The sequence below is a fragment of the Thrips palmi genome, unplaced genomic scaffold (assembly GCF_012932325.1).
Source record: "Thrips palmi isolate BJ-2018 unplaced genomic scaffold, TpBJ-2018v1 HiC_scaffold_19, whole genome shotgun sequence".
NCBI lineage: Eukaryota > Metazoa > Arthropoda > Insecta > Thysanoptera > Thripidae > Thrips > Thrips palmi.
The window spans coordinates 4,078,490-4,090,958 of record NW_023144628.1 but is presented as its reverse complement, the minus strand read 5'-3'; the positions used below and the strand labels follow the sequence as shown (position 1 = coordinate 4,090,958).

At 40.3% G+C, this 12,469-nt stretch overlaps 1 protein-coding gene across 4 annotated transcripts; it reads right to left on the bottom strand.

Annotated features, from left to right (window-relative positions):
• Positions 1-748: 748 nt before the first annotated feature.
• On the bottom strand, positions 749-12,393 carry LOC117646443. 4 transcript variants are annotated; one of them, XM_034387367.1, is made up of 32 exons: positions 12,242-12,393; positions 11,355-11,683; positions 10,743-10,833; positions 10,579-10,655; positions 10,297-10,494; positions 10,119-10,214; positions 9,893-10,018; positions 9,455-9,550; positions 9,295-9,369; positions 9,108-9,194; positions 8,878-9,024; positions 8,698-8,791; positions 8,413-8,612; positions 8,173-8,327; positions 7,810-8,091; positions 7,485-7,728; positions 7,310-7,403; positions 7,112-7,190; positions 6,976-7,014; positions 6,565-6,889; positions 5,929-6,473; positions 5,496-5,813; positions 3,287-4,516; positions 3,022-3,211; positions 2,795-2,947; positions 2,448-2,713; positions 2,256-2,358; positions 2,064-2,177; positions 1,687-1,992; positions 1,548-1,613; positions 1,296-1,476; positions 749-1,218 (listed from the first exon to the last, which is right to left on the bottom strand). In XM_034387367.1, coding segments are annotated over exons 1-32 (6,318 nt in total). In that variant the 5' UTR covers positions 12,243-12,393; the 3' UTR covers positions 749-1,207. The 4 variants fall into 4 exon arrangements, with proteins under 4 accessions (XP_034243258.1, XP_034243260.1, XP_034243259.1 ...); XM_034387369.1 differs by lacking the exon at positions 12,242-12,393 and adding an exon at positions 12,015-12,181; XM_034387368.1 differs by lacking the exon at positions 12,242-12,393 and adding an exon at positions 11,768-11,986.
• Between the last annotated feature and the right edge of the window lie 76 nt (positions 12,394-12,469).

Genomic DNA, 12,469 nt, shown 5'->3' with positions numbered 1-12,469 from the left:
GCGGGCCGTGCAGCCGATAGTGCAGCAGCGCAGCCAAGCCGAGCCCCTCCCATGGCCGTCGCTTGCAGGCCCTTCGGGGTATGCACCCCCCGGCCCTACCCGGCCCGGCCTCGGCCACCGAGAAGGGGATGCTGCAGCACAATGCACCGACCCCAACCCGCGCCCCCCGTCGGCCGCCTCGGTGGAGGCTGGGTCAACGCTGGTGCCGGCTGGAGGGCGGGCGGAGAGGAGGCAGACATGCATGCTTGTGACGTGTGTCCCGGAGACGCCTTTCCCGGTGGGCCTTTGCGCGGGATTTACCCCGTTGTTTCTTCTTGAAGCCCGGAGTGGACCAACTGGGCAGAGGTTGTTTCCGACAACAATGGGCGGGCCAGCAGGCCGATTCCAAACAGAACTTATCTCCGCTCCGTCTCTCTCTCTCTCGCACCTGCATGGAACGGGAAGCTCCACGGTCGCAAGTGCGAGAGAGACAGGGCGACGAAAACAAAGCACTGTTCGGAATCACCCTCATCCTACCGCCTTCGCTCTGCTTCGCTCATTAGTGCGTCGAACGGCCTTCGCGAGGAAGACGGTGTTCATGTTGACGTTGCAGTAATGGCGGCGATCATTTTTCTTGCTCGTTTTTACCGAAATGGCGTGTCAGCGTGAGTCGAGGGTCGAGGACGATTATCGTTGCCGACTCCTTGTTCTGGAGACCCCACTCGATTCCATGGAACTCTTTGAAGACGGGATCAATCAATAAAACATCTTAATTTTTAATTAGTTTTTATTAATTTTTTTAAAAATTCACATTTAGCTTGCATAGGGAATCAAGAGGACATAAAATTTTGTGATGAAGTAGAAAACTAATAAAACAAGACAAACACATCTATTTGAAGTAGAAATCTTATCTATAAATTAACGAATATCACAAATTTTAAGAGTGTACAACTTTACTAATTGAATGGAACTTACAATTGTGCAAGCCATGGAAAGACTTCCTTAAAATAAAACAAACAATTATTTGATGGCCTCTCACCAATTGTTAAGATAATCTCTTAAAGATTAAAACTTAAAAACAGTTTTAGAAGAGGAGCTATAAAATAAAATGTGGGTATAAATTAGTAACCACTTGTCTTAAAGGCAGTCATAATTAAAACTATATTTGGAAAACTGTCAATGTGAAGTTAAAAAAATCAGCCACTCCTGACGCTGAATCCTATGATGCTCATGAAGGATCTGCAACAAGGCAAAATAGGGGTTTTAAGTTAAGTTTGAACTAACTTAAACATTTGCTAGTTTTCTTATGAACCCACCATTAGGAGGCATGGGCAGATGGTGTGCTCTATGTTTTTCTCCATTTTCTTGATCCCTGTCACTATCGCATGCAAGTCTAGTAGGAACGCGGTCTAAACCTTGTTCCCTTTCTTGATCCGGATCGTTTTCTTGATCACAACCTCTGTTGTGGGTCTGCTCCACCGTCCATGGCTCAGCAGCCTGAAAGACACAAACACAATTATGATCATAAATATTTTAGTTACACAGAACTTTTTTGCACTCCCACTTACCTCCTCCAGCCCATTTTTTGAAACTGTGCTTAGTCCAACACCTCCCACTGCACCAATAGGGTTATTCTGAGAGAAAAAAAAAAAAAGAGTTAAAAAACAAAATAAAACAATATGACCATTCCATAAAAGCAAAGCTCACCCTGTAACTATTCCTATCAGCTCCTGCACATGCCTCTCCATCCTCTAGATGTGGCCCCACCCCCTCTATCTCCATTTCTGGAGCTCCTGATGCGCCGCCAAGTTGAAACACGTGCACATGGAGCAGGGTCGAGGCTGAATCTGATGCAGGTGCTGACAGTGGCCCCTCAGTTGAGCAGTCTCTATCGGCTTCTGAATCATCATCACCATCAACATTGTTTAGGGTGTGATGAGACTGATCAGCCTCAGCCAAATCTCCATTGGATGCTTCACCTAACAACCCTGCATCCCTCCCTTCTTGGTGATTCTATTGACATAAAAGGTTCATTGTTAATTTAAGTCACATAAAAAATATTTTTTGATTTTATGTTTAAATACCATCTGTGATGTGTGCTGAGCATAATGGGAGGTAGGTGAGACACAATTGACGGAGGGAGATGACAATGTACTTTCCCGGAAAGAGCTCTCCCTCCTTGAGTGAGTTTCAGCTTCCTGGCAACAGAAAATATACACAATAGATTAAGTTGTGATCATATTTAACTCGATAAATAACCAGCAGAGATACATTACCATATTGTTACAGCTATAAAAGTCAACCATGCTTCTATACATTAGTTTTATTGGTAGAGCATTGATAACACATGAAGTAATTTCACTCCTTATATCACCAATTCTAAAATAAAAAAATTAAATTAATACCAATACCATTTAATACCACTTGTTGGATGATTTATAAAATTAAGTTTGGATTTGACCACAAACCTGCGTCCTTTGAATTTCTGGAAAACACTTTCCAATACACTATCGATTTGAGAGTGAAGATATGAGGCAGAGCGTGTAGAGTTTGATGCCTGCATATTAGACACTGGTGGGGTGGGCGGGCTGGGTATTAGCTGAAGAATCCTACTTCGCACATCCTCCATTAAATTCAGAGAGCAAGTTTCTTCTGAATTTCCAGACAAAACTGCTGCCAGTTCTAGACCCAATACAAGTTGCATCAAGGTCTCACCTTCTTGTGTGCTTGAAACCTGTGGCAAGTAAACAAATTTCAGGGATGCAACTCAACTAAGACAACTTTACTAACCCAAAATAAATTTAATGGTGCTTACCTTAACATCAGAGGAGCTGCATGCTCCCGCATAAGGAAGCCTGTCTTTTTCTTGCATCTGCAAGTCAATTCTCTTAGCTTCATCTTCATCATCTTCCACTTCTTCCTCAAATGGTGAAGGGAATCCATCTTGGCTAACAGCGCTTAAATCAATCTGAAATGATAGAATAAAATATTGTTCAGGAACTTAACAAAGTTGTCCATGAGCAGTCACTTAATGTATTCTACCTGGTATCTGCTGACAGCTTGCTGAATCAATTGAAGTACACTTTGTCTAACTGAGTCGGAACTAATGTGCTGTAGATCTTTAAGAAGTTGGACCAAAAAGTGTGATCGACTCCCATTGGCTGAAATGAGTGACGTCATTTCAGCAAACACCGACTCCCGCAGTTCCTCAAATAATTGACCTTGACCAGAGCTGCAAATGAAAAATTCATATAAAGCCAGTCTTTTTGCAACACTTTAACTATGTAACAATTTGTTAGAAACTCACATATGGTTAAGTACTGTATAATCCTGATTATTCTTATTGACAGTTCGTTGACAGTTTCCAGATTGAGATTTCATGGAAGAAGCCTGATGAGGGTTACATTGAACTGGAGAGTTTTGAGCAACAGCTGCTACTGCAGCAGCAGCAACTGCTGTTGAGTCCGAAAGAGGACTACGTGCACCTGTCTTTGTCTGGTATTTAGGACACTTTCGAATTTGGAAACAACTCTCTTTCAGTTGGTTTTTTCCTGGTCCAAAGCCATGAATCTCAACATTTGACATATTCTGGCTAGATGAGCTGTGGCTACTGGCAGAACTTTGGCAGTTGTTGAACCCTACACTTCGTAAAGCACTTGAATCATCACATTCAGTTTCTTCTCCATGACGAAAGATTGAGTTATCCTCAGTTTCATTTATGCCTCTTATCCTTGTTCGGGTCATAGAAGAAGTGGTTGAGCAGGGAACTTGGAGGTCCTCCTGAAAACCAGGTCTTCTTCCAATACAATTGTATGTTCTTCCTGTGTCTTGACCTGACTGCTGCTTGGATGATTTATAAATTGCCTCTGAATCACTGTTAGACATTGGAAACACAGAGGAAAGTTTGGATGTTTCCGCATTGTTGGACAGAGCGCCAGATGATGGATGAGTAGTTGCTGAGTGAATATTCCTTTGATAGTTTGTTGAGAATGCTGGAGCATTACTAGCAACCCCTTGCAATGTGGTATAAGTGCGCTTGATTGCTCCTGTATTTCTTTTAAGTACAGTTGAACTTGGTGGTTCATTTTCTGTGGTTCCATTATGATAATCCATGTTAAGGCGGCGAGAGTGAGAGTTCTCTCTTGCATGATCAAGAGAGCAAAATGCTCCTGTCTCATTAAACTGCTGGTTTGAAACTGAGGAGGAAATTTCGCTGAAAGGAACCCCCTCATTATTCAATTGTTGTCTTGTGTTTTGTGCTTCTATAAATTCCTGCAAGTTGGCAAATGAAGACGCCGCGTTCAAGTTTACTTGATTCAGGCGAGACTGAAGGCTAGCAACACTATTTCGTAAAATTGGCATGGAAGGGACTTCAAACTCCTGTGATGTTGGGGATAGCAACTGGGAGTTAAGAGGTAAAGCAGCATCTTCCAAAGCTCTCGAGGCTGAACGGTGATCAATCTCATTTGAAGGACGTCGCCTTGGTGACCCTAATCCTCCATCAATATGATCAATGTTGCGTTTGTCTTTCCGTGATCTGGAAAGAAAAAGAGAAAAATGGAGATTGATAGAAGATAGTATGACACATTACCCTTAATCAATCAAATTACATTTATAGTTCACTACTTTAAGTTATAAACCCCATTATTCTGATGATTCTTACCTAAGAAACTACATTGTCTCCTTTACTTCAAGGAAAATGGTTGACAGTGAAAGTTCTGAGCAAAGACTTCTTTATTTAATAATAAAAAACAAATTAAATTTGACTTGAATCAGAGAGTTTGAACACCCAAGAGAGAATTGGATGTTGTGTGTCTAGCCAAAACTGAACTGGTTCTGACTGTTAGTCTTGCATCATGTCTTTGATTAAAGCACAGATAACAAAACTGCAAACTATGAGAAGCTGACATGACAGCATGTCACCCAGACAAACTGAAAAAGTTAGGGGAAGCATAGCTGTTCCAGTTTTAGTATTCTTCCTCTCCAGACACACAAATTCAATGAAGACACAAAGGGCACAATAATGGTTACATAATGAATCAGCATGACTTAAATTTAGTATTCTGCTTTGCAAACTTTCACTCTCAAGCTCAAGGGGACAAAAACAGGCACTTTGAAGCATAATACATCCCATGCAATTACTGGTTCAAAAATTGGTTCAGACACGAACAAAAGAGCCCCATGCAAAACTACTCAGTAGGCCAATTTGATGTAACAAAGTCAAGTAAATGCGAAAAGCCAAAATCTTTACTGACATCAAATGAGACAACAAAAATGAAAAACAAGACACTGAACGAAGCCACACCTTACCGTATATATACTTGCACAAACTACAATCTACGTATGACTGAAAACTGATTTTTTTTTAAAGTTCAAAGAGACAAGAAATAATACCGCCGATAACAGATGATAAATAATGAATTTTATTATTCAGTGAACAATCAATACTTTACTTTGGACTAAAGAATGACAACCTAGCCTTCATATACCTAGTAACATGAAAGAAAATCACTTACATATTCTGAACAAGAGGAGATGTGAGGGAATAGTCAATGGTTGTAGGTACAGGCCCCATTGCACCAAGGGAAGCACCGGCAGAGTCAAGGCCACTGGACTGCGTTAGAGCAGAACCTACTCCTGGTAAGCATGGTTGAGTCGACAGGGAGTGAAACTGAGGCATTCCAGAAGCAACTGGTATTGCGGATGAACCCGGTACAGACATAGGAGTTGAACTCCGTAATGAGTTGTGAGAGCGTTCAACCAAAGGGCTTGGACTATGAGGCAAGCCTTCATTGCTCTTTGCACTGGTCGAAAGCAGATTCTGCCGCGAGTAACTAGACAGACATATACATCTCTCTGAAGATATTGTATACAATTGACACACCTGCATGTGCATGAAAACACTGCACAAAACAATAAACAGAAATATATTGAAAACTAAAATGTTACCTGCGGAAGTTGTCCCAGTAATTGTTGGTGCGATTGCCAGGAGGGACTTGATTATTAAGGGTCGGGGGACAGGGTGCAGGGGCTGGGTTTGCCCACTGCTCCTCATTCTGGAGCAGGCCAGGGTGGACTGCATGGTGTGCACCCTGGTGGACACCTTGGTGCACACCAACACCAGCCTCGACAGATGGGTGCACACCAGAGTGGTGAACACCAGGAAGAACACCAACAGGCCCAACATGGCCGGCACCAGAGGAAAGCATGTGTACAGAATTGCTCAGATTTAGAAGCTCATGCTGCTGCATTTTGAGCATATGAAAACACTGGTTGACAGCAGTCAACAACACCTGATGCTGTTGCAATTGTCCTGCCGCTAGAAGTTGTTGGTAATAAGCCTCTCGGTCATGACTAGAAGCTCCTGGAGGAGGGGGTGGAGGGGGCGGAATGGCTGGCATTAGGGGCAGCACAGGCGACGAGTTGAAAACATCAGTGTTGTCCACACAAAGGCTCTGACAAGACTGACTTAATGCTGCTAAACGGTTCCTTACCTAAAATAGAAATTTGAACAATTTTTATTGCGTCACTCTTGATCTAAGCCCTTCAAAAGTACAACAGAACCAATAAACATTACTGTCTTACATCTTGTGTTTGATGCTGCAGTACACTTGGAGATGGGGATGGCATGCTAACAACAGGTTGAGTCTCCTCTGGAAGAAGGACATTGTACCTCATGGATTCAGAGGAATTATTTTCAGCAGTCATTGTGTCTCCTTGAAGCATTGATGAGCTCCAGACAGCACGCTGATTTCTAGCAACATCTGTGGGTGATTTTCTTCTCATCAATGTGCTTGGAGCAGAGGACATTTGAAATCTGTCAACAGAGTGCCTGTCTTGAGAAGGAACCTGAGCAGCACCGGCTCTTCTTGCCAAGGTTTCATCTCTTCCTTGGGACGATCTTTGATCCCTGTAAAATAAAGTAAGTTAAGTCAAAGTGCTTTTATTGTACATTATTCTCATAAAAGGACACAGAGATGTTCAAAATGGTCTCACCATGACATTGGCCCAGCATTGCCTTCAGAAGCTTCCGTCCTATAAGAATTATAACAATAATATTTTTAAATTTATTTTATTCACTTTATTGAGGTAAATTTAAATCAACATTACAGAAGATGGAGTTCATACTCACACAGGATGGATGTGAGAAGCTAATATTGTCAAAGCATTTTGAGCTGCATTTAGAACAGGAGCAGTTCTGGCATTAAGTTCTGTGAACAGAAAAATTTATTTCATCAAACTAAAACAAAAACTGGATCATGTAATTGATATTACTGTAAAGCATGTAAAATTAAAAGTGTTAGGTACATTGACATGTGTCTTTCCTTACCTCCATCTAAAGCTATTTCTTCCTGTAACTGTTGCCACCTGTTATGTAAATCTGACAAAATTTCCATCCTTCTCTGTGCTGCCTCATCCGCCCTCTGAGGGAAAATAATTTTTTGTGTGATTCTACCAGTCCTAAAAGTACATTATCACATTAAACAAGAATCACATTTGTATACCTTGCTTTCTTGAGAGTTCTGACTCCTGCGGCCTTGATGGGAAGGAGAACTGCCTTGCAGGCTGCCAGCATTGCTTGGTGTCCTAGCATTAGCTGATTCTGTTTTTTCTGCAGACTGATGTGACTGCAGCTGACTGAACAAACCATCAAGCTGTCTCTGCATGGCTGCAAGACCATCTCTCTCAACTTGAAGTTGAGCTGCTCGTTGCTGAAGGCCTTGTGAGAGCTCACTAGCCATTGATGCACTACAAAAAAAAATTGAAAACAATAAAATTGAAAGTTATTAATAAAAATTTTAACAGGAGAAACACCCTGCAAACATTTACCTTTCAACTAAGGACATTTGCTCCTGATTCCACTGGATTGACGACTCTGGTTCATCATCCTCCTCTGCATCTGCTTCTGCTGCTGCATCTTCCTCCTGTGCCCCTCTCTGAGAGCCACTTGTGCGAGATGGAGAAGTACTTTGCAAAGCGTTGGGCTGCACTTCACTCCCAAACTCATTAAGTATGTGTTCAGGTATGGGGAGGCCAGAAGACCGATACTCCTGAACAGTTGCCAGCAAGCCCCGCAATCTTCCTAGCTTTGCTCGCTCTTGCTCGAGAAGTCTGGAATTCAAGATGAAGAATAGGTCATTTTAAAAGGGAAAAGAAAGAGTGAGAAAAAGAGAGAAAAATAAGAAAACCTACTGTTGTTTAATTGTTTTATTCCTCCTGGCATCTGAACCATCCAGTGCAGCAACTTCACTATCCCCTAGCCTTTGTCGTTGTATATTAATGGCTTGGTCTGTCACAGCCTCATCAACTGAATTCGTGTCTGAAGTGAGGGATCTAGTTTCTCTTCTCTGGATAAAAGTTTAAAAAAAGGTGAAAATTAGTATTTTTTTTACCAAGCACAAAGATATACCAAGTCACCTGAATAGTACATACATTGGCAAGGTTAAGCAAGCTCTTTGCTTGGTCAAGCTGTGCACGAAGAGCATTAATTTCTGCAACTTTATCATGAACAATTTGGCCCTGCAAACGCACTTGTGCACGAGCATCCGCGTACTCATCAATAGCGTCTTCAACAGCACTGTCTTCACTACTGGCTTGCTCTTTCACCTCATCACTAGTCATCAACTCCTTCACTGAAAGGGACAATGATATTATTCAACATTAAAAGTAATTTGTAAAGTTTCATAAAACTGAAGTATTTAGAAAAGAAAAACTCACAGTAGGTTGTAACTTCTGACTCTGTGAGCTGCCTCTTTCTGTTTGGAAGTTCTCTATTGGGAGAGATCTGAGGGGCCTCAGGCTTACTTACAACCTACAAGGAGACAAAAGTGGAATAAAATATTAAGTTAAAGAAACAAAATGTAAATATAGTACTAACTAAATAAGGTGGAATATTACCTTGCTTTTGCCCCTGAAAGGCGATGAGTGCCTTTCCATATCTTGGAAGTTATTCAACAAGGATTCAGAGAGTTGCTCATCTGATCCAGTGTTTTCACTTTGCGCATTTACAGGACATCCATTTGATGACAAAGCCATCAATATATTCTGGAAATTGAGACAAATGTAGTAGCTGAACATGGATGATACTTTATTAATTTAGGGATATGCAAAAACAAGTGGAGACAAACCCGAGCTCTTTGAGCTTCCTGGAGCTGCTCTTGTGCTTCACTTCGTTTCTGAATGAGCAATGCCTGCTCTGCTTGAAGAGCATGAAGCTGGAAATTGAATGACGCATTACATTTAAGTTAAAACGAAGCTTCAAAAAAATAAATATTACAAGGAAAAAGTTTTAGTTTTTGTTAAAGTTGTTTATACCTGTCTTAGAGATTCCTCAAATTTTATTTTAATTTCACTCTGTTTTTTGGAGTCTGTTGATTTGGGGGTTGTAGTCTACAACAAACAGATAAGACAGGTCAGCATCACCAGTCCTGAGTTACTTTGAAGAGACAACAAAGTAGAGTCAGGTTTGACTTACCACTGCATTGGCCACATGGTCATTCCCATTGAGATGAGTGTCTTGAGACTGCGACAGACGGCTGGCACCTTCAATGGCCGGGGATTCCATATTTGTCTAAATTGAGAGTTTGCATGATTAGTAAGTTCAGAGAGAAGGGTTGAAAGCAACTAATACAAGTCAGGAGAAAAATAACTCTTGAAGAATAAGCAATTGCCCATATTTTACCAAATGTCTACGATTTGAAGGAATAATCACATGCAGCCACATCAATTGAATTAATTAACACACACCCAAACATCTTGAATGAGAGTATAAGAAATGTTAAACAGAAGTAAGTTACACACAACAACAGGTTATAAAATTGGATCAAAAATACTTGGAAGCAAATTTAATAAATGTTATTTGAAGTAATCAAAGTTTAACCAACAAAGTTTTGATTCAAATGAAACATCTGACCTTCAAATTATCTTCAATGGTGATCTGTTCTAAGGCAGAGAGCAAGGATTTAAGTTTTGCTTCACTGTCATGAAGATCCTTAAGAACTTCCACAAGAAATTCTACTCTTGAGTCATCTGTGGCCCCCTGTTGCCCATATAATAATACCCACTAAATGTAGCTTTCTTTCATAAATGAACGAAAAAAAAAAGAGAGCGATGATACACGATGCGTTCAAGAAACTTACTGCATCTGAGAGTCTGTATGACTCAATCAGCGATGATGTTTGTTTGATGTAATCTTGAATTTGACTCAGGCGATGTTCCACCTGAATGCGATCGGGCTAAAGACAAACAAGAAAAGAATGATCAAATACTCTCATAAATAGAATACAAGAATAAAAACTTAATTATAGAAAAAATTACCGATGATGGAATATTCATTTTTTTAGTATCACTCATAGGACGTCGATTAGTCTCTCCATTTCGGTTTTGTTGTTCAGAAGATACTCCATGATTAAGAGCTACACTATGAGAGGAAGCCTCAGATGGTGTTGCAGATGGGCTTGCACCAGAACCAGTATCCTGCCCATTCATTCTCAATCGATGTAACTGAAGGGCTGCCTGAAATTTGATTGAGATAAATTTTTAATAATAATTATTATTATTAATGAGCCATGCAACAAGTTTTCTGTGACTTTGACATACCTCAGAGAAGATACCTCTGTATGGGTGGCTCACTTGCGGAATTTGACGGTTATCCTGAGATACACTTTCATCGGATGCTGAGAGGATTTTGAAGTGTAAATATGAAACTTAACATAACATAGCACAATATGATGAACACTTGCTTCATAATGCAACATAAATACCTGAATCATAAAGCTCAGAGGATGCAGGCCTATTCCTACAGCTTCTATGGGTAGTTGAAGGAACCTCTCCACTTTGCCAATCGAACAGCAGCTAGGGCAAATTAGACAGACAATTTATGTCTTACAGTGATCAGAAAGAGTAAAAAAAAAAAAAAAAAAAAAACCTGTTAAATGGTGAAATAGACAGAATAGAAAGCCTTTTAGTGTAACTAATGAAAGGGAAAGAAATTCTCAGAGCAAGAGAGTGTGCTCTTGCTGTGTCTACATTTTCAATTTAAAGTGACAATTAATACTTAAAGAGTTTTGGGAAAGTTTCAGTTTCTTACATGGAGCAAATTTGAAAGGAACAAAGAATATAGCTTTGGAATAGCACTTCCCCCTCCCTTCCGAAAGACTAATTATAGAATACAGAGAATGCAGAGGGGGCTGAAACAAAAATAGCATTGGTTCTAAGCCAGAGTGTCCAAAAGCAGCCTAAGAAGCACCAAGAGGTGAAAATCATGTCCATGTATTGAAAAATGATTTCAAATGTATTGGAAGAAGTTGAACAGTGGCACATGGTTAAATGTATGAAGATGGGTTATCAGAAATGATTCTCTCTTGAACGCTTACCTGATTTTTGGGCATATTTCTGTACATTAATGATTGAAATTCATTGATTGACAATCCATTACTATTCAAAGGCATACTGCTTCCATTGAGAGCATATCCATTTGTGGTGGCATGTTGATGTGCTCGAGGCAGTTGTTGTTGAGACGTTATTGGAGGATTTACTTGGTGGGAAGGTTGTGAGTGAGGTAAAGGATTGTTGGAGTGGCTTGTCATCTTTTTACGAAGTTTTACTTTAGGAACAGCACCACCAACGGCAGCGAGATGTACAGATCCAGAAGAATTTCTACTGGAAGCAGAGCTGGGACAGTTCTGTCCAGGCGATGAATTCACTGTTGGAAACAGAAAAAGGTCATCCATATTGAGATGTTCCCTTGATGACAGTAAATGAAGATTTATGTAATATGGACACAGACTGTAATCTGTTAAAGGAAATAAACATTTTTATCAGAAGAACCTCTTCTAAGATGCACTTAACCTAAACCTATTATCATGTAAAAATACACCTGGATAGAGACATTTTAACAGATATTTACATGAAAATTGGGAGACTAACTATCTGTGCTGAGCCTTAAGAGTGTAAAGGTTGAAGCCTTAAATGTACTACTAGAGGTTAAGTAGACAGTTAACCATCACAAATAACATTATTAAATAAATAAAAACCTAGAAAACTTGTAAATGGGTTGAAACAAGTATAAGAATAAACACTGCGGCTGCTAGATAAAATACGGGCTAAAATGAATGGGTAACATGGCAAACTGCATGTTGATAAACTATTTGCTTAAACTTCAGGGTTTTCAAAGAAACTGCCTTGAATATGACGTGTAATCGCCACTTTGTATACTATGTGAAATTCATGATGTTTTAATCTCAGATAAGTGAACACTCACTTTTTTGCTTTCAGAAAAGATACAGCAATGGTTAAATAAACAAGATCATGACTATGAAATGTAAACATGTCACCAAGTTAAGTTGATCCTCCACAACCCATTCACAACAACCGCTGTACAGGTTTGTTTCCGGATCCGAAACACATCTAACTGAACGAGCTTTAGCGGGGCCGTTCACCTATTTTATAGCACTCACGAGTTCTGCATCGCGCTGAAGCATTTAGAGTG

Bases quoted from the DNA above. Each gene is read 5' to 3' on its own strand.
- LOC117646443 (XM_034387367.1), bottom strand. The intron at 10,656-10,742 runs GTATTTATGTTG...AAATCCTCTCAG, and splicing joins CTCTGAGCTTTATGATTCAG to CATCCGATGAAAGTGTATCT. The intron at 8,792-8,877 runs GTAATATTCCAC...GTCTCCTTGTAG, and splicing joins CTTTCAGGGGCAAAAGCAAG to GTTGTAAGTAAGCCTGAGGC.